The sequence below is a fragment of the Thalassophryne amazonica genome, chromosome 6 (assembly GCF_902500255.1).
Source record: "Thalassophryne amazonica chromosome 6, fThaAma1.1, whole genome shotgun sequence".
Classification (NCBI taxonomy): Eukaryota; Metazoa; Chordata; class Actinopteri; order Batrachoidiformes; family Batrachoididae; genus Thalassophryne; species Thalassophryne amazonica.
Genome location: NC_047108.1, coordinates 31,575,254 through 31,596,161, shown reverse-complemented (window position 1 = coordinate 31,596,161; position 20,908 = coordinate 31,575,254). Strand labels below are relative to the sequence as shown.

Sequence of the window (20,908 nt, the reverse complement as noted above, 5' to 3'; positions counted from 1 at the left end):
GCCTGAAAGCTGAAGGCTCTGCCTCCCATTCTACTCTTACAAACCCTAGGAACTACAAGTAAGCCTGCAGTCTGAGAGCGAAGCGCTCTAATGGGGTAATATGGTACTACGAGGTCCCTAAGATAAGATGGGACCTGATTATTCAAAACCTTATAAGTAAGAAGAAGAATTTTAAATTCTATTCTAGAATTAACAGGAAGCCAATGAAGAGAGGTCAACACGGGTGAAATATGCTCTCTCCTGCTAGTCCCCGTCAGTACTCTAGCTGCAGCATTTTGAATTAACTGAAGGCTTTTTAGGGAACTTTTAGGACAACCTGATAATAATGAATTACAATAGTCCAGCCTAGAGGAAATAAATGCATGAATTAGTTTTTCAGCATCACTCTGAGACAAGACCTTTCTAATTTTAGAGATATTGCGTAAATGCAAAAAGGCAGTCCTACATATTTGTTTAATATGCGCTTTGAATGACATATCCTGATCAAAACTGACTCCAAGATTTCTCACAGTATTACTAGAGGTCAGGGAAATGCCATCCAGAGTAAAGATCTGGTTAGACACCATGCTTCTAAGATTTGTGGGGCCAAGTACAATAACTTCAGTTTTATCTGAGTTTAAAAGCAGGAAATTAGAGGTCATCCATGTCTTTATGTCTGTAAGACAGTCCTGCAGTTTAGCTAATTGGTGTGTGTCCTCTGGCTTCATGGATAGATAAAGCTGGGTATCATCTGCGTAACAATGAAAATTTAAGCAATACCGTCTAATAATACTGCCTAAGGGAAGCATGTATAAAGTGAATAAAATTGGTCCTAGCACAGAACCTTGTGGAACTCCATAATTAACTTTAGTCTGTGAAGAAGATTCCCCATTTACATGAACAAACTGTAATCTATTAGACAAATATGATTCAAACCACCGCAGCGCAGTGCCTTTAATACCTATGACATGCTCTAATCTCTGTAATAAAATTTTATGGTCAACAGTATCAAAAGCAGCACTGAGGTCCAACAGAACAAGCACAGAGATAAGTCCACTGTCCAAAGCCATAAGAAGATCATTTGTAACCTTCACTAATGCTGTTTCTGTACTATGATGAATTCTAAAACCTGACTGAAACTCTTCAAATAGACCATTCCTCTGCAGGTGATCAGTTAGCTGTTTTACAACTACCCTCTCAAGAATCTTTGAGAGAAAAGGAAGGTTGGAGATTGGCCTATAATTAGCTAAGATAGCTGGGTCAAGTGATGGCTTTTTAAGTAATGGTTTAATTACTGCCACCTTAAAAGCCTGTGGTACATAGCCAACTAACAAAGATAGATTGATCATATTTAAAATTGAAGCATTAAATAATGGTAGGACTTCCTTGAGCAGCCTGGCAGGAATGGGGTCTAATAAACATGTTGATGGTTTGGATGAAGTAACTAATGAAAATAACTCAGACAGAACAATCGGAGAGAAAGAGTCTAACCAAATACCGGCATCACTGAAAGCAGCCAAAGATAACGATACATCTTTGGGATGGTTATGAGTAATTTTTTCTCTAATAGTCAAAATGTTGTTAGCAAAGAAAGTCATGAAGTCATTACTAGTTAAAGTTAATGGAATACTCAGCTCAATAGAGCTCTGACTCTTTGTCAGCCTGGCTACAGTGCTGAAAAGAAACCTGGGGTTGTTCTTATTTTCTTCAATTAGTGATGAGTAGAAAGATGTCCTAGCTTTACAGAGGGCTTTTTTATAGAGCAACAAACTCTTTTTCCAGGCTAAGTCGCCATTTCCTCTCCAACTTACGGGTTATCTGCTTTAAGCTACAAGTTTGTGAGTTATACCACGGAGTCAGACACTTCTGATTTAAAGCTCTCTTTTTCAGAGGAGCTACAGCATCCAAAGTTGTCTTCAATGAGGATGTAAAACTATTGACGAGATACTCTATCTCCCTTACAGAGTTTAGGTAGCTACTCTGCTCTGTGTTGGTATATGACAATAGAGAACATAAAGAAGGAATCATATCCTTAAACCTAGTTACAGCGCTTTCTGAAAGACTTCTAGTGTAATGAAACTTATTCCCCACTGCAGGGTAGTCCATCAGGGTAAATGTAAATGTTATTAAAAAATGATCAGACAGAAGGGAGTTTTCAGGGAATACTGTTAAGTCTTCTATTTCCATACCATAAGTCAAAACAAGATCTAAGATATGATTAAAGTGGTGGGTGGACTCATTTACTTTTTGAGCAAAGCCAATAGAGTCTAATAATAGATTAAATGCAGTGTTGAGGCTGTCATTCTCAGCATCTGTGTGGATGTTAAAATCGCCCACTATAATTATCTTATCTGAGCTAAGCACTAAGTCAGACAAAAGGTCTGAAAATTCACAGAGAAACTCACAGTAACGACCAGGTGGACGATAGATAATAACAAATAAAACTGGTTTTTGGGACTTCCAATTTGGATGGACAAGACTAAGAGACAAGCTTTCAAATTAATTAAAGCTCTGTCTGGGTTTTTGATTAATTAATAAGCTGGAATGGAAGATTGCTTCTAATCCTCCGCCCCGGCCCGTGCTACGAGCATTCTGACAGTTAGTGTGACTCGGGGGTGTTGACTCATTTAAACTAACATATTCATCCTGCTGTAACCAGGTTTCTGTTAGGCAGAATAAATCAATATGTTGATCAATTATTATATCATTTACCAACAGGGACTTAGAAGAGAGAGACCTAATGTTTAATAGACCACATTTAACTGTTTTAGTCTGTGGTGCAGTTGAAGGTGCTATATTATTTTTTCTTTTTGAATTTTTACGCTTAAATAGATTTTTGCTGGTTATTGGTGGTCTGGGAGCAGGCACCGTCTCTACGGGGATGGGGTAATGAGGGGATGGCAGGGGGAGAGAAGCTGCAGAGAGGTGTATAAGACCACAGCTCTGCCTCCTGGTCCCAACCCTGGATAGTCACAGTTTGGAGGATCCAAGAAAATTGGCCAGATTTCTAGAAATGAGAGCTGCTCCATCCAAAGTGGGATGGATGCCGTCTCTCCTAACAAGACCAGGTTTTCCCCAGAAGCTTTGCCAATTATCTATGAAGCCCACCTCATTTTTTGGACACCACTCAGACAGCCAGCAATTCAAGGAGAACATGCGGCTAAACATGTCACTCCCGGTCTGATTGTGGAGGGGCCCAGAGAAAACTACAGAGTCCGACATTGTTTTTGCAAAGTTACACACCGATTTAATGTTAATTTTAGTGACCTCCGATTGGCGTAACCGAGTGTCATTACTGCCGACGTGAATTACAATCTTACCAAATTTACGCTTAGCCTTAGCCAGCAATTTCAAATTTCCTTCAATGTCGCCTGCTCTGGCCCCCGGAAGACAATTGACTATGGTTGTTGGTGTCGCTAACTTCACATTTCTCAAAACAGAGTCGCCAATAACCAGAGTTTGATCCTCGGCGAGTGTATCGTCGAGTGGGGAAAAACGGTTAGAGATGTGAACGGGTTGGCGGTGTACACGGGGCTTCTGTTTAGGGCTACGCTTCCTCCTCACAGTCACCCAGTCAGCCTGCTTTCCCGACTGCCCGGGATCTGCCAGGGGGGAACTAACGGCGGCTAAGCTACCTTGGTCCGCACCGACTACAGGGGCCTGGCTAGCTGTAGAATTTTCCACGGTGCGGAGCCGAGTCTCCAATTCGCCCAGCCTGGCCTCCAAAGCTACGAATAAGCTGCACTTATTACAAGTACCGTTACTGCTAAAGGAGGCAGAGGAATAACTAAACATTTCACACCCAGAGCAGAAAAGTACGGGAGAGACAGGAGAAGCCGCCATGCTAAATCGGCTAAGAGCTAGTAGCTACGCAACCTAGTGGATTCCTAAAAACACGCAAAGTGAATAATGTGTAAATAATTTAGAGGTGATTCAGCAGAAGGAGTGCTTTAGTTAAGGCACCAGACAGGCCATGAAGCAGCACAGGTAATGCACGGCAACAGCAAACGCACGACAACGGTGCTAAAATAAAATAAAAATCCACTAGACAGGCTGTGGAGCAGCACAGGTAACGCACGACAACAGTGCTAAAAAAATAAAATAAAAACGAAAGCGTTAGCAAGCTAGTTAGCTTGCCAACGCTGATGAAAGTTAGCTGATAAAAGTGCTCCGTCGCGATGTTTCGACCGTTAGAGGTCTTCTTTAGGCGTTGGAGCACGGTGAAAAAGTAAAAAAAAAAAAAAAAGGAAAAAAAGTAAAAAAGTCTGGTCCCATTCGCTCGGCTGTCTCAAGTGTGTTGCACATGTTCAAAAAACACTCTTGGCACCATCAAGATGCAACGCAGATGGCAGGATCTGACGGCAGTCTATATGCAGTTTTTGCGTCAGCTGAAAGCGGTCTATGTACTCTGACAGCATTAAAACAGCATCTGAAATGATCTGATCATGGTTGGTTGAGCTCTGAGATCGATCGGTCACAGCAAAGGCTGCCGGTGTTGTGCCACGGATGTCCACCTCCACTGGACGCAGCCAGGGAGGGCAAAGGAAATGTTGATGTGTAATAACATGTATGTGGCACTCTGCGCACGTCAGAGGCTCAGTGCAGCGCCCCACAACGCAACCGAACCGGATGTCACCGCTGCATGTTCACCTCCTAAGTCTGTAGCAGGTACAATGTGGAAATGTTTCCCCAGCCCATTACAACATCAATACACATGCAACTCAACTCACCTCCCGTACCCTGCGTTCCACAGCGCAGTGCAGACACCTGGTGATGTCTCTGTCACCCAGCTGTGCTGTGTACAACATCGATTGGCTCACGAATGCATAATCCACCTCTGGCATAAATCCCATGTGAAGCGCCATTCCACAACGATAATCAGAGTTCCAGAGTTAACAATAATCCAGAGTTCATCAGCAGTTATGGAGTCCAGCCGGACAAATAAAATCTAGCAATGCAAGTATCTACTGATCAAACACCTAAAGGGATTTTTCACCAGACTGTACACAAGCAGGCGGTCACTGACAGTTGTCAGCCTTTTTGTGTGCTCTCTCTGGACAGCTCCTGCACTCATGCATCCACACGTGCACACGGAGTGGCTGGCACAGCCATTATGAACACACATACACGCAGCTGAGTGAACATTTCGGCCACACACTCGCACACTGCTTTGATCACCTGTTCTACACATGCAGGCACATGCATACACGTTGCATGCACATGCGCTGCATGCACATGCGCTTAGCGGCTCATTCAGCCATTATGAACACACACACGCAGCTGAGTGAACATTTCATCTGGCCACACACTCGCATGCTGTTTGGATCACTTGTTCTACGCACGTACACGCGCGCACGCCATCATGTGAGACACACACACACTCCTGCCAGCGCACGCACCTCCTGATGAGAGGTCGGTTTAGCACTGAGAATGTGAGGATGATGTGATTGCGTGGGTGAGTGGGTAGGTAAGTGACAGCTCCAATGTCGGTGGCGTCTGACGGCAGTCTGTGTCATCTGACTGTTGTCTGGGCTACATCCTGGTGTGCAGGTGTGCACGAGCCACTCTGGATGCGTTCTGACATGGGTGATCACACCTCTTTTCCTCCCGACTGCGTCCGGATTATGACCATATTTGCTGTATCAGCCTGGTTCCTGCACATTCTTGCTATGTGTCTGTGCTTGTACTTTCATTAAATAAGGACTATGTCATCTGCAAAATGAACATCTTCATGCGTAATGTTGAGGTTCGATGTGATGCCCTCTCTCTGCCTGCATGTTATTTGCATCACCCAGTTGACAGCAAGCAAGAACAGGAACCCCGACATAAACGCAACCTTGCTTAATGCTGGTGGTACTTAAAAATTATGGACTTGTGTATTCTTTGCGCTACATTTTGTTGAATTCACCAATGTAGCCAGCAATATACCAGACATGAGTACTTATTTTCAGACTTTTTGCTACCAAATGATGCTCTGGCCATTATGAACAGTACACTACTGGTTGCACCCAGTTCAGCAAGTAAACCTGAAAGTCGGCACGACTCATTGCTTACTTTTAAGTGTGATGTTGAGTTTGCCCATGTCCAAATATATATGGACCTAAAGGGCTGTAAACCTCCCTGGAAGTTAAACTGGCAGGACAACAAGCAAAGAATAAAACGAAATTAAAAAAAGGTGTAATGTTCATTTTGTGATGAAGTGTTCCTTTAAGACAGAATGTTGAAGCTGCAGCACAAACCTCATTGTTCATATTAACGGCATGATGTCTGACTGTTATGAAAAGTCTTAATAAGTATGCAGGCCACGCTCAGACAGAATCCAGTGTGTCAGTAATGGAGCTGTGCTTGTGGGAATTCTGGTGTGTGTGTGTGTGTGTGTGAACAGTAGCCGCTGCGTTTTGGCAGATTGCTGTGCAGCAGAGGAATGTGTGTAGAAACCAGTCATAAGTCCTCAGTGCTGTTGTTTCTGAGCAGGTTGCTCTCCTTCCCCACAAACCTCATCAATGCCAGCGACACGCGCCGAGGCATTGCCAAGGCTTTTGGCATGTGGAGCGACGTCTCGCCGTTCAGCTTCAGAGAGGTGCCAGCGGACCAGGAGGCAGACATTAAGATCGGTGAGTACTCCGCCGGCGTGTGCACGTCTCAATCGCCAACAGATGTTTCTTGGTTCAGAGCGTCAGATTGTTGTCATTGCTGTTTTATTTTTTCTCTTCGCTGTCATCACTGAAATCTCTTTGCCGCAAACGCCACCACAGCTATGCTACTGAGCTTATATTCAGCATGATTCATAATTCTAAGGGCTCAGCAGCGTGCGCCCTCCTCCGGCCCGAGTTCTGCTTTAGCTGTTCCTTTGGGTGCAATCTCAGCCGACTTGCATAAATCCTGAGTGACAGTGAAACCAGTGGCTGAAGAAGAAGCTGTGTCCTGCATGATTGACGGCACAGAGCCGGAATCACGGACTCCCTGCTCGGCTCTGAGGTGCACCTCTCTGTTTTTGCAGGTTTCTACCCCATCAACCACACAGACTGCCTGCAGTCCCACTTGCACCACTGTTTCGATGGCATCACAGGAGAGTTGGCCCACGCCTTCTTCCCACCAACAGGCGAGATCCACTTTGATGACCATGAATACTGGATTCTGGGAAATATGCGCTTTAGCTGGAAGAAAGGCACGAGTCTTTATCATGTCTGCTGAAATGTTAATATTTATCCAATAAGATGATTGATGTAGCTACTGAAGGATGAAATAATCAACAGCCTGTTTCTTACAGGCGTTTGGCTGACTGACCTCGTCCATGTGGCAACTCATGAAATTGGCCACGCCCTGGGCCTTATGCACTCCATGGACCCTAATGCTATCATGCACCTGAATGCAACGCTGACAGGGCGCAAACGAATCACACAGGATGAGGTGTGGGGTTTGCATCGTCTCTATGGTAAGTTCAGGGTCCTCATTACCTCTGTTAGGTTCTCTGTTCATTGCCCAGTTCATTGCCCATTTCCCAGTTTGTTTGTCAACAGGATATCAAAAGGAATTGAATTGGTTTCATTAAATTTAAGTGGAGGTAGGTCTGGTGTCCAGGCAATAATTAATGTATGCTTGGACAGGACTTGTCCACTAGTGTGTATTTAGGATTGGAATATAATTTAAATTTTAAATTCAATTTCAATTTATAATGCGCCAATTCGCGACAGCGTCGCCTCAAGGTGCCTCACACAAAATAGTTCAAGGACAATGTAAAATAAAATTAAAAGTTCAAAAAAGCATAATTAAAAAAATTACAAAAGATGCCAAGACAACATTCTTACCATAGGACTGAGTAAAAATAAAGTAGTGTTCAGAATAATAGTAGTGCTATGTGACTAAAAAGATTAATCCAGGTTTTGAGTATATTTCTTATTGTGACATGGGAAACAAGATCCCAGTAGATTCAGTAGATTCTCACAAATCCAACAAGAACAAGCATTCATGATATGCACACTCATAAGGCTATGAAATTGGGCTATTAGTAAAAAAAAGTAGAAAAGGGGGTGTTCACAATAATAGTAGCATCTGCTGTTGACGCTACAAACTCAAAACTATTATGTTCAAACTGCTTTTTTAGCAATCCTGTGAATCACTAACCTAGTATTTAGTTGTATAACCACAGTTTTTCATGATTTCTTCACATCTGCGAGGCATTCATTTTGTTGGTTTGGAACCAAGATTTTGCTGGTTTACTAGTGTGCTTGGGGTCATTGTCTTGTTGAAACACCCATTTCAAGGGCATGTTCTCTTCAGCATAAGGCAACATGACCTCTTCAAGTATTTTGACATATCCAAACTGATCCATGATACCTGGTATGCGATATACAGTAGTGTTCAGAATAATAGTAGCGCTGTGTGACTAAAAAGATTAATCCAGGTTTTGAGTATATTTCTTATTGTTACATGGGAAACAAGGTACCAGTAGATTCAGTAGATTCTCACAAATCCAACGAGACCAAGCATTCATGATATGTGTGTAGTGACACGGACCCACAACAGGGGGCATAAATGAACGGACAATGGAATAAGCCAAAATACAACAATTTAATGTTGTGAATGTGCACAACAGACAACACAATTTAGAATAGCAGTCAATAATTCACGGTGACGTGTGGGCAGGCTCGAGGATAGAAGACGCCCATGCAGAGAAGAGCCGGATTCCACACGTCTTCCACTGCCAACGGATCTGGAGCACTCCGGAGCCACCAAGCGCTGAGTCCCCAGTTGGCCACTGCCTCCGGCTGTCAGATCTGGTACTGCTGGCAGAAAAAACAGACAGGTGATGGTGGGTGCATGCACACCCAGCAAACAGTCAGAAACGGGTGGGAAACACCTCCACCTCAAACACAGTACAATTACGTGCAGCGCCTGATAACTTATCCCAATTTGGCGTGAGGAGCGAAGTCCGTCATCTTCCTCACGATCCCCAAATCCCAGCCTCCAGCTGCAGATATTAATCAGGAATGCCTGCAAAGAATCTAGACAATTGTGCGTTTGGCACAGAAAACGGCTGAGAGTTTTACCTGTTAGGTAGAACGATTTCTCGGCAGCAAGGTGAAGATGCTGCCCGGCCTTTATGGTGATGTGGTTGGTGATGATGAGTGACAACTGGTGCTGATGATGAATGACAGCTGCCACTCCCGGTTGCTCCGGCGCCCTCCCGTGCCTGAAGCCCGCACTTCAGGCAGGGCTCCCTCTGGTGGTGGTCCAGCAGTACCTCCTCTTCAGCGGCCCACACAACACATGTAGCAATAAGAAATATACTCAAAACCTGGATTAATCTTTTTAGTCACATAGCACTATTATTATTCTGAACACGACTGTATAGGCCCAACACCATAGTAGGAGAAACATGCCCATATCATGATGCTTGCACCACCATGCTTCACTGTCTTCACTGTGAACTGTGGCTTGAATTCAGAGTTTGGGGGTCGTCTCACAAACTGTCTGCGACCCTTGGACCCAAAAAGAATGATTTTACTCTCATCAGTCCACAAAATATTCCTCCATTTCTCTTTAGGCCAGTTGATGTGTTCTTTGGCAAATTGTAACCTCTTCTCACGTCTTTTATTTAACAGAGGGACTTTGCGGGGGATTCTTGCAAATAAATTAGCTTCACACATCCTGGAGCTGATCAATGGGTGAATTGACGAACTCACTGACTGAATGCCACACTATTATTGTGAACACCCCCTTTTCTACTTTTTTTTTACTAATAGCTCAATTTCATAGCCTTAAGAGTGTGCATATCATGAATGCTTGGTCTTGTTGGATTTGTGAGAATCTACTGAATCTACTGGTACCTTGTTTCCCATGTAACAATAAGAAATACACTCAAAACCTGGATTAATCTTTTTCGTCACATAGCACTACTATTATTCTGAACACTACTGTATGTGTCTTTAGTCTCCACAAAATCTGAATGTCTTATTGAGGCTGGGAGACCATTCCACAAAACAGGGGCACAGTATGAGAAGGCTCTCTGACCTGTAGACTTTGTGAACGCAAAGCCCATGCCGGTACATAGGGTTTAATTAAATCAGCCAGGTAGGCCAGTGCCAGTCCATGAACAATTTTATAGGTTAGTAGCAGAAGCTTGAAGTCTGATCTCACAGAGGCAGGTAGCCAGTGAAGAGATACCAGAATAGTTGCAATAATGTCAAACTTTTTGCTTTGTGTCAAAGTCTGGCAGCAGCAATCTGAACCAATTGAAGACCTCTAATGCTGAACTGCGGTAACCCTGAAAGTAGGACATTACAATAATCCAATTTGGAAGAAACAAAAGCATGGATCAGGGTCTCAGCATCAGCCATAGACAGGATAGAACAAATTTTCGCTGTATTTCGCAGATGGAAAAAGGCACTTCTTGTAATATCCCTAATATGAAGGCCAAAAGACAATGCAGGATCAAAAATCACCCCAAGGTTCCTCACCTTATCCATATGATGTATGACACACAAACCCAGGTCAAGCACTAGCTGATCAAATTGATGCTGATATTTTGCTGGATCAAGAACTACCATTTCAGTCTTATCAGAGTTTAAGAGTAGGAAGTTACTAGACATCCAGCCACTCACTGATGCAAGGCAGTCCTCTAGTGTTTTTATAGAAATGTGGTTACCAGCAGTTATCGGCATGTACAATTGAATATCATCAGCATAGCAATGAAAGGCAATCCCAAAACGCCACAATACATGCCCAAGGGGTGCTATATAAACGGAGACAAGCAGGGGGCCCAAGACAGATCCCTGTGGAACCCCAAATTTCATGTCAGTAAGGTTAGAAGTAGTGTTATCATATAAAACACAATGTGAACAACTAGACAGGTATGACATCAACCATGCAAAATGATAGATTTGATATTGGTCTATTGTTTTTCAATACACAAGGATTAAGATTAGGTTTCTTAAGTAATGGTTTAGTCACTGCAGATTTGAAACATTTAGGAACAGATCCAGAGGTTAGTGAGACAATTTCCAGCATAGTCGGCCCAAGACTGGGTCACAGATCCTTAAACAATTTTGTTGGTATAGGATCAAATAAGCAGGTTGTGCTCTTTGTCGACGTTACAAGTTGCATCAACCCACCTCACAAAATACCATCAAATTCTGTAAAACTAGGTAACACCCCAGCAATAGCACCCACGGCAGTAGCAGAGCGCAGTGGCTGAGCTGATGCATGCTGGGATATGTTTAACCTAATATCTTCAATTTTCTTCTCGAAGTAATCCAGGAAATCCTGTGCTGAAAAGGGAGAGCAACTTATAGGTGGTTGCCCATGAATAAGTATTGCCACTGTATCAAACAAGAATTTTGAGTTATGATTGTTTTTATTGAACAAATCAGAGTAATAGGCCCTCTTTGTACAACCCCAATGCCAATGATGTTGGGATGTTGTGTGAAAGGTAAATAAAAACAGAATACAATGATTTGCAAATCCTCTTCAACCTATATTCAATTGAATACACCACAAAGACAAGATATTTAATGTTCAAACTGATAGACTTTTTTGTTTTTGTGCAAATATTTGCTCATTTTTAAATGGATGCCTGCAACATATTTCAAAAAAGCTGTGATGGCGCAACAAAAGACTGGGGAAGTTGATGAATTCTCAAAGAACACCTGTTTGGAACATTCCACAGGTGAACATGTTAATTAGAAACAGGTGAGTGTCATGATTGGGTATAAAACAAGCATCCCCAAAAGGCAAAGCTGGGGCGAGGATCACCACTTTATGAACAACTGCGTGAAAAAATAGTCCAACAGTTTAAGAACAATGTTTCGCAATGTTCAATTGCAAGCAAGTTAGGGATTCTATCATCTGCAGTCCATAATATAATCAGAAGATTCAGAGAATCTGGAGAACTTGCTCCTTTTATACCCAATCATGACACTCACAATTAGTGTCCTCAGTTCCCAGACGCTTATTGAGTGTTGTTAGAAGGAAAGGTGATGTAACACAGTGGTCAACATACCACTGTCCCAGGTTTTTTGAAATGTGTTGCAGACATCCATTTCAAAATGAGCAAATATTTGCACCAAAACAATAAAGTTTATCAGTTTGAACATTAAATATCTTGTCTTTGTGGTGTATTCAATTGAATATAGGTTAAAGAGGATTTGCAAATCATTGTATTATGTTTTTATTTATATTTCACACAACGTACCAACTTCATTGGAAATGGGGTTGCATAACCCCAAATCAAAAATTAGGATGGTATGGAAAATACAAATTTTTAAAAAGGCATAGATTTTTACATATGCTTGGACTTCTATTTCATTGCAGACAGTATCAACCCAGTGATGTTATGTCAAAACAAGTGATGTCAAACAGGTGACTGCAAAAGGCTGAGTAGCAAAGATAGGCAGAGGATCCCCAGTTTGTCAACAAATACATGCAAAATTATTGAAATGTTTTGAAAAAAATTCCTCAAAGAAATACTGGAAGAGATTTTCATATTTTTTCTCTCTGCACTGCATAATATCATTCAATATTCAAGGAATGTGGAGGAATTTCAGTATATAAAAAGCAAAGGCGCAAGCCTAACCTGAAGACCTGTGACCGCCAATCCCTCAGACAGCACTGCATCAAGAATGGTCATTCATCAATAGCTGATATAACCACATGGGTAAGGAGTTACTTTGGGAAACCTGTCAAGGACTACGTATAATACTGAGATACAGTCACAGACACCACTTAAAACTTTACTGTGCAAAAAAACAAACAAACACACATAAAAAATAAAAAAAAATACAGGCGCATCTCATATGGTATGTGAAAAATATTATTTGTCAGGTATTTCAGAGAGTGAAAATTTTACATAGTCTACATTTACATTTAGTCTATTTTTTATTTCAGTTTTGAGAATTACGGCATACAGCTCCAAAAAATAGTGATAGGTGACTGTGTGTGTGTGTGTATGTGTGTGTGTGTGCGTGTGTGAGAGAGAGAGAGAGAGACAGAGAGAGAGAGAGAGAGAGAGAGAGAGAGAGAGAGAGAGAGAGAGAGAGAGAGAGAGACAGAGAGAGAGAGAGAGAGAGAGAGAGAGAGAAAGGTTACTGTTCTTGGCAACAAATATACACAATTGCCAGCCTATCATGTACACCTAATGAAAATTAATGTAGCTCTGCAGCAAAACCCTCTTCATGAAAGTAGTAGTATAATATTATAATATATATAATATTTTTCATTTTATTTTATTTTTATTTATTTATCATTCTGTCTTTCCATTTATTTATTTTATTTGCATTTTCATATTGTCCCCACTTTTTCTGATTTGGGGTTGTATATAAAACAATTTTATAATGAAATAGTGCTCTTAGGTCTCATTGTTCAATTTCAGCGTAAATTGTGAGGTGGGTTTATCTTTTACTGCCCTCTTTATTAGAACTCTCATTCTTATGACATCACAAAGCTCTGATGGGAATAAAAGTCTGATTTTTAAGTGACCTCTGTCAGCCGGAGGTTGACAGAGATCAGTTAATGTTATCCACTAGGATAACATTATTTTGTTATGCCAGTGGAGGTGTGCTGATTCCTTGTCCTGAAACCACCCACTAAGGGGTGATAGACAGTTTTGCATGACCTTGGCTTAGTTGTCATGATATTACTTTTTCTTAAAATCAGCACTGTCATAATCAAATTACTTGAGGCTCACTGGCCACATTCTGCCTTCTGATGGAAGTCACTTGAATAAGGAAAGGTTGGGGGGGGGTGTGATTCAGGATTCAGAAGCTCATCAAAAGAATCAGTATCAGGGTCAGTACAGGAATTTTACAATGATGCTATTATGAACAAGATCATGGTATTTTCCCAACAGTCATGATTGACTTGTATATTTATTCCAGCCCGGTCTCACGTTTTTGTTTTTTTTTCTGTGCCCTGATCACGAAACGCGCCCACTTTTCGTGACACTGTTTTTTTATTTTGCTATTTATAATCTTCCCCTTCTCCTAACTTTAATCATAATCATTGCGTTAGTATCCACCCTCCCCAAACATTAACCATAACCCCCCAGACCCCCCCTTTCACCCCATATTTTGTGCTCTCCATCACAAAATGAATTTGTGCTCCCATTACGAAAAATGCCCCATTGTCGTACCCCGTCACAAACCCATACATTAATGTACTTTTCGTAACCCAGTCCCACGACCTGCCATGAAACTGGGTTGATTTATTCACCCTGCAGTTGAAAAAGTTAGAAAACTGTGACGTGACAATGACATGATGGGTTCTGTCTAACACCCGGTGCAAAGCAGTGCTCAGCACATGTTGGAGTGTGAGACCTAATACCTTGTGGAGTTTTTACCTTTTCACTTTTTGGAGCGGACCTTTTATCACGGTATTTAACTGAAAACCCAAGATATCAACATCCTGGTTGGAGCGGAATTGTTTACTTCTGTCAAATACCTGTGAACCCAAACATCAGCATGTGAACAGCAAAACTATTTACCTTAGGTCACACACCCCACGTGTCCGTTGATGCGAAATAAGGAAGTCAGTCTCAGTTTATAATGTACATTGTCCCGGAAGACAGACCTCTTATGCGGGAATTTATTAACAAATTATTATTCAAACAAACAGGGTGAGTAAAGATAAGTTTACCAGACACAGAATTCTGTGGATCCATTCGGCTGGCTCCTCCTAATATAATTCTTAGCAGATCACCAGCAGGGGAGACAGCAGAAAAGTCTGAAGACTCTCTGACTACATTACATTTTTATAATCAGAATCTGCTCTCTGTTGATTGGTCAAAGTCCAAATCCAAAACTTCACCTTCATGCTTCACCTCAGGGAGCTTTGGTGGCTGCTTCTGTAATTATTCTGGTCCCACATTTGGATGCTTTGTGACTTTCCTTGTCAGAAATCCTCACACTTGACTACCATTTCACGAGCACTACACCAGGTTTCAAAGCACCCCGTTCCTAAAGGCAGCAACAGATGACAATCTGATTGGTGTAGGTAATGTTATGGCCAAAACATACTCATGACAAATTCAGAGAATAAATACAAGCCCTTTGTGCATTACTCAGATTACGCAGCATGTAAATAGCAAAGTGGGGTTGGACTAGCTGCAAATACACTTGCTCCAGAAATCATGAAAACAGGGCCTGATATTTACGAGGCCCTGCTCAACCTTAATCATTCTAACGTGTATCTGAGCATTTGAAAGTAAAACCATCATGTGGGCCATATTTAAGAATTCATAATGTGGCATGCTTATGCCATTACAGGGGCCCAGGAGATGAACGGGGGCTAACAGGAGCTCATTTTAGTCCAGATTTGATAGACACTGTAGGTCCTGGATAGTTTTTCCTGAAAGACAGCGTGGCTTTAATGAATACTGTAAAAACTACTCATGAGTGATTATTAATGTGTATTCTGGTGAGTCATTTCTTCAGTGGAGCCAAGAGCAGTTTCCAAAATTCTTCTGTTGCTGACCGATCCTCCTCCTCCTCCTCCTCTTTCTATCTTGCCCTCTCCTGCAGGATGTTTGGACCGGTTGTTTATCTGTCCAGCCTGGGCTCGCAGAGGTTACTGTGACAGCAAGCGCGGCCTGATGCAGAAGCACTGCCCCTCCAGCTGTGACTTCTGCTACGGTAAGATGATGGTCAAAGGCACGTTGTTTGTGTTTATTGTTGTTCGGGGCAAATGGCACACCTGCCTCCACGCTGCCGCAGACGGTCTCAGGCTCGTTGCGTGATGCCGCGGCCCTGAGGGCTCTCGCTGCACAACAGGAAATGGCTCTTCCTCACATCACAGACTGTTGTGGCTTTGTGAGATTTTTGTCAGCAACAGGGGACAGCACTCAGGCAGGAGGATACGATTCCTGGCTCCCACTAATCTGTTCCTCATTGTTGATTGGGAGAAGTTGTATGTCTGTGGAAAATTCCTGAGCTGCTCCAAACCGCTGGAATTTCAGACTGTGGTTTGAGGGTTAGAGACACACAAGGTCAATTTGAATTTTTGCGGCATTAAGGAAAGCGACTCTTTTTATTTTTTGAGCAGACTTTTAAGGTGGCCTGTTTGTCAGATAGCAGATGGGACAGATTATACTGACATCACGGCCTTGGCGCCGGCAGGTCATAGGTCACACAGAGAGATAGAAATGCCTGATGTGATAACGTTTGCTTCAGACTCTTCAGTCTGGCACACTGTCTGTGAGGGGGAGAGGTTAGAACATCTCCAGGTTATCAGACATGCTCTCTTCATATCAGGTCATATCTCTGCTGAGCGCCTCAGAGAACAGTGTTCCAAAGCAGAGCTCTGAGACTGATGCTTACCGTATTTCCTTGATTAAACACCTCTTCTTAAATAGGGGCATGCCTCTTTTAATTGCCGGTGTCACTGACCGAACGGTCCCTCCTAAAAATCAGTTGCCCCTGTCTTCACTGTGCATGTGTCATTTCATAGCATCAGCAGCACTTCACAGATTATCACCTTTTTCTGTTTAAAACTGACTTTAGAATAATTTAAGAGGTTTAACTTTGTCATCTGATGGTTAATAATCACATTACTTCCTTTGATCACTTTAGGTGTAGAGAGTCAGACTCAGACGTGCTGCTGTGGCGCTCTGATTGCTTCTTCCCTCTTTTATGATGAAATAATGCTGAATTTATGTGGAAATGATTGTTGTACAAAAGCTTCAGATATCTGTCGCTGAGATGATGACTGGAGTGCAGTTTGAAGCAGAAACGAGGTGATAATCGGCGTATGGCTGCTGACGCTCCAAAATGACCCACGTGCAGTGAAGGCAGAGGGGGGCGATTTCTGGGGGGAACAAGTTCCATCAGCGACAAAGAGTAAAATGTCTGAAAAAATTAAACGCTTGCTTTAAGTAAGCGCCGGTCTTGTTTAAAGGCTGGGTTCCTCATGTTAGCTGCCAGACATCTCGAAATGGTAAAAATGGTAAATGGACTACATTCATATAGCGCTTTTCCATCTGCATCAGACGCTCAAAGTGCTTTACAAATTATGCCTCACATTCACCCCAATGTGAGGGTGCTGCCATACAAGGTACTCACTACACACTGGGAGCAACTAGGGGATTAAAGACCTTGACCAAGGGCCCTTAGTGATTTTCCAGTCAGGCTGGGATTTGAACCGAGGATCTTCTGGTCTCAAGCCCAACGCCTTAAGCCCCGTTTACACATAGACTGTAAGAGCTCCCGGAAGTGTCCCGGAAGAGTTTTTGGCCATCTTAAGGATCACACGCCGTTGTTAATGCCGGCACTAGGGGGCGTGGCTTAGTTCCGGCTTTACCGGGAATCATGGAAAAAATTATTCAACATGTCGAATAAATCCGGGAGCGCTCCCGGAGAATTCGCGTGATGACGGAGACAACGCGAACAACGGCGTTTGATACTTTTTAATTGCCGTTTCATCCTGCCCCTTCCTGTAGTGCCGCAGTTTACACCGCAGTAATTTTCGGCCGGCGTATCCCTAATCAACGGCATGTAAAACGGCGATAGAGCCCACATCGGCGTCCTCAAGGGCATTTTAACCAGTGACAGAGGCAGACAAAATGGTGGCGCTAGCGGACAGTACGCCGTTCTAAACGCCACCTCCCGGTTAACGGCGTTCCAAACGGCCGATAGGCGGCGGTCAATATAAAAACGCTAGCGTGCTGCATGCACTCACTTGCGGCCAGCTCCAGATATTTTTGCAGAGAAGCTCCACTATGCCTCCTAAAAGAAAACTGGCAGCGGCAAGGACTTACCAAGAGGTCTGGTTCAAAAGCAGAGGGTAGCCCTGTGGTGGAGACGAGCAACACGTTGAGGAGGGGAAAAGGAAAGAGAAGAAAAGGCTGAGTATGATCTCCTTCCCTCTGCAGTGACAGGCATGTATTCCTGCTGCTTTAGCTTATTATACTCTGGGGGCGGTGCCTATATGCAAAAGTTCCTGGAGTAACGCAGGATTTGCCTGGATAAATCCAGCGGTACACAGGGCGTTATCAGCGGCAGCAGAACACCGCTGTTCTCATGCGTGTCTTAACCTGCGATTGTAAAGGACAGAACTGGGTATTAACCCCCGTTGCCTGACGTGTGCCGGATGCTACGGCGTCAAAACGCCGCTTTATTCGACGGATTTAGCAGCGTTTTATCCGCGTATTTGTGGCTAGTACGGTGGTCAAAACACTGGCGAAATGCTCCGCCCCTTTCCACCGTGAAAACAGCCGGAACTACTGCGAACTTCAGTCTACGTACTACCCGCCGACAAAACCGTCTATGTGTAAACCATGCTTTAATCACTGAACCATCACCTCCCCATCTCTTCCTGGCTGACTGTCTGTGTGCACAGTTGCGGTTCAATACGTGGGTACATGACAAGTGTCCAAATGGTGTCCTTCTGCTCCAGCGTATGTGCTGACGGACAATATACCAGTAATTTGACTCCCAAGGCAGTCAAGTACCGTTCCTGTACCATTGAGACAAAGCTGCATGCCATAATGCGTATACAGGAAAAAAACAAAACCAAACAAAACAAAAAACCCAGCAAGGTAGGTGGAGTTTACAATAAATTTTTTCTGTCAACTGTGGAGTGGTACCTTAAAACCCACCCTGCATGCCAGGGTGTCAGCTACAGAAGAACAACGGCAGGTGGCGCACCGGTAGGGTTTTGAGTTAGCACCCCATTGCTTTCTTAGCATTGAGAACGAACGTCTAGCTAGATGCTATGTGACAGATCTACAGTGCCTCGGAAAAGTACTCGGCCCCTTGGTATTGCACACATTTTAATTTATTTATGCCATTTCAAATATAAAAAGTAAATCAGGCCTGTCAATATAAAAATTTCTGGAAGTACCTTCATTAACTCAAACTCAAAGCAAATCTCTACAACTGGATATAAATTAATTAAAAATATAAAACCAACATGATGGGTTGCATAAGTAATGCAGTTCAAAGACATCAATAAAAGCCCCAAATTACTGTGACATTCATCCCCATGAAGAGTGTATATAAACCTCTGACAACTACTGTCATTTTGGATTTTTTTAATTTTAAGCAGCACTTCAATGGCCTAATATGCTTCCTCCGCCTCATCCACCCTTCCCGCTTACCCACAATCCCTTTTAGAATTTCCTTTCCCCACTGTGGCACCGACCTCAGCTCCCCCAAGGACCAAACACAAGCTGGTTGCTGAGGGCAAGAACCTTACGTTTCGCTGCGGGAAGAAAATTGCATCTAAGAAAGGCAAAGTGTCGTAAGTATGACTTTCTGCTCCGTTAATGGAGATTACGAATGATTTGTTTGGTTTTATATGTAACATTTGGCGCTGCTGGATGTTTGTCAAACATGTAACTGGGGCCTGGTAGGATTAGTTTGTTCGCCTGTTTGCTGCTCTTCAGAGGGACATACGTGTATACTGACACAGTTAGCAGTGAGAAACTTCATTTTGCGTTGATTCTGTTTCAGCTGGTACAAAGACGGGGAGCTGCTGGAATTCTCTCAGCCCAACTACATCACCCTGAAAGACGACCACATTACAATAGTAGCCAACGCCATCAACGAAGGCACATACACCTGCATCGTGAAGAAGAAAAACAAAGTTCTCACTAACTACTCCTGGAGGGTACGCGTGCGTTTCTGAGCACCACGCCAGCAAACCACTGCACGTTGTTCATACACGAGGAGAACTCATTCACTAGGGCACATATTTCTGAGGAATGTTCACCCTTTCTGTTCTCTTTTTAACTTTTCAACATTCTGTCTGTGGTCAATTGTCACTGTATCGAATGATTTTCATATGTGCAAAAATAAATGTTCTGTGACGAGTCGTGTTTTTGATCAAATACGACTACTAACCTGATCATGTGGTGGTTTTCATTTGTAGTAAGTGATGAAATACCCTCATGGGACACACTCAGCAAAATGCTGAGGAGTTACACACTCCAAAAAACACCTATTTTATTTTTATGAAATCATATAAAGACAAGCCAAAAAGACTTGCTCATGTGGTATTATTAAAAATTATGTGGTGTAATTTGACAAAATGATCACTATGAAATGATCTAAAATGAATTTGTTTAAGACGCACTGAAATGGAAAACTAATATTTGTAATTCTATATGGGTCATTCCATGCCAATTCAATGAATATTTGAGGGGCCTCACGCACTTTGTCTCAGATTTTCTTTACATTTTAATCAAATTTCCCAGACTATTCAGAACAACAAATCTGATGTTTGAGGCCTGTGGGCCAAGTAGTTTCTGAGATATGGCCAATTTAGTGTGCATGGGGTCCACCGTTTTTTAGGCAAAAATTATGGCTGTCATTTCTGGAGCCATGTTCAAGGTAGAATATCTCAGCAAATAATGGACTTAGAGGCCTGAAATTTTCTGTGGCAGTTGTCATGGACACCCAGACTTGGACTATAGTCAAACAACAGACATATCTGTGGTAAACAGTTATTGTGGGAGAAACCACTGAAATCTGAAAAAAACATTTTGTGGTCGAATTTTATTAGAAGAAAATCTCATGTGAGCAGTAAATAAAACTCTTCAAACTGATTTCATTTTGAAGGTATTACTTTATGTGTTAATCCTCCGAGACAGGATTGTCTCGAGGCACTAATCTGGGGAAGGGTACAGAAACATTTCTCCTGCTTTGAAGGTCCCAATGAGCACAGTGGCCTCCATCATCTGTAAATGGGAGAAGTTTGGATCCACCAGGACTTCCTAGAGCTGGCTGTCCGTCTAAACTGAGCGATCATGGGAGAAGGGCTTAGTCAGGGAAGTGACCAAGAACCCGCTGGTCATACTGTCACAGCTCCATCATTCCTCCAGGATGTCTCTGTACATTGCTGCATTCATCTTTCCCTCAGTCCTGACTAGTCTCCCAGTTCTTGCCACTGAAAAACATCTCCACAGCATGATTCTGCCACCACCATGCTTCACTGTAGG

At 42.8% G+C, this 20,908-nt stretch overlaps 1 protein-coding gene across 4 annotated transcripts in view; it reads left to right on the top strand.

Annotated features, from left to right (window-relative positions):
* The window catches only part of mmp23ba (matrix metallopeptidase 23ba), an 83,356-nt gene that overhangs the window by 47,914 nt on the left and 14,534 nt on the right, over positions 1 to 20,908 (top strand). For 3 of the 4 annotated variants that reach the window (XM_034171938.1, XM_034171941.1, XM_034171940.1), the window contains exons 3-8: positions 6,454 to 6,593; positions 6,980 to 7,147; positions 7,250 to 7,414; positions 15,495 to 15,605; positions 19,083 to 19,209; positions 19,422 to 19,628. In XM_034171938.1, the coding sequence (XP_034027829.1) occupies positions 6,454 to 6,593; positions 6,980 to 7,147; positions 7,250 to 7,414; positions 15,495 to 15,605; positions 19,083 to 19,209; positions 19,422 to 19,596 (886 nt within the window). In that variant the 3' untranslated portion in view covers positions 19,597 to 19,628. Of the gene's footprint in view, positions 1 to 6,453; positions 6,594 to 6,979; positions 7,148 to 7,249; positions 7,415 to 15,494; positions 15,606 to 19,082; positions 19,210 to 19,421; positions 19,787 to 20,908 lie in introns of those variants that run through there. The other variant, XM_034171939.1, reaches the window with a different exon arrangement.